At 37.8% G+C, this 1245-nt stretch overlaps 1 protein-coding gene across 1 annotated transcript in view; it reads left to right on the forward strand.

Annotated features, from left to right (window-relative positions):
- Positions 1-458: 458 nt before the first annotated feature.
- Positions 459-1245, forward strand: part of LOC101854936 — a gene marked incomplete at both ends in the record, with an annotated part of 275129 nt that continues 274342 nt past the window's right edge. The window contains 1 exon segment of the mRNA XM_013080473.1: positions 459-605. Coding sequence (XP_012935927.1) covers positions 459-605 — 147 coding nt within the window.

Below are 1245 nucleotides of genomic sequence, written 5' to 3' on the forward strand. Positions count from 1 at the left end.
CACACACACACACACACACTTCACCCCTACCAAACAGCTTTTGCCTAAGTTTTGTTGTGATATTTGTAAAGCATCCAACTATACTCTAGTTTGCTCTAGATCTATGGTGATGTCAACTATCTTGTTTATTAACATTTATCTGTTGTCTCCCTTGGCACACATGTGGTTTTAATTAATTTAAATATCAATATGTTTATTAATAAAGTTACGTGACACGTCTGCGATCCAGTAATACTCAAAATCCCCTTTTTTGTCTCTATTTCATCACCTTTTTGTCCCTATCTCATCATCTCCTTTCTTTCTCTATTTCGTCTCCCTTTCGTCTCATTTCTGTCTCTATTTCACTTCCTTTTTTCTCTATCTATTTCACCCCTTTTTTGTCCGCATTTCATCTCCTTTTTGTCTCTATTTCATCTCCGTTTTGTCTCTATTTCATCTCCTATTTATTTCACGGACAGTGTCGTGCGAACCAGGCAAAGTCTTCAGTCTGGAGACACTGGACTGCCAGCCGTGTGGCTGGAATCAGACCAGGTCAGCCGGAGACCCCTTCTGCTACGTGTGCCCTTACCAGAACTACTCAGATACACACTGCGACAATTCCAGCGGTGAGAATCTACTTTTTCTCCCTTTGTGTGTGTGTGTGTGTGAGGGGGGGGGGGTTAACAAACTTATTTTAGCTGTAGTACAAACATAGAGTCGGTGTTTTGTCATGTCGAGAAAATAGCAGCGAATCAAAGACCGTACATTTTAATACAAATTTATGAATATTCTTTACCAATGTTGATCTTTCAATTGCCAAACCTTTCCTCTCCAGGCTGCCTGTCTTGTAAAGGTTAGACTTCGCCATAGTTATATAATTGGAGACAAATGAAACATTTCGTGATTGTAGAGCTTGGAGGTTGACTGCTTCGGACTTTTGGAGACTATAGACGTTAAACAGAAACTCTAGCCTCCATGCCTTTTACAATTTGTACATTCATGTATATTATTTTGTGAATTATATTGTACCGAGCTAGCGTACAAGAATTGGTCAAACTACAGGCTCTCACTATTACTACATTGGTTTGTCTGCGTCATCTCATGGGAACAGCATCTCCCATCGAGGTCATCAAAATCCCAAATTCCTGAGATCTATGACTTGATCAATTTGTTTGAAAAATGTTGTAAAAATACTAATAGAAATAATAATAGTGATATTCATAATGATATCAATAATACTGATATTGATAATAGTAATAAAAATAA

The sequence above is a fragment of the Aplysia californica genome, unplaced genomic scaffold (genome assembly GCF_000002075.1).
Source record: "Aplysia californica isolate F4 #8 unplaced genomic scaffold, AplCal3.0 scaffold00088, whole genome shotgun sequence".
Classification (NCBI taxonomy): domain Eukaryota; kingdom Metazoa; phylum Mollusca; class Gastropoda; order Aplysiida; family Aplysiidae; genus Aplysia; species Aplysia californica.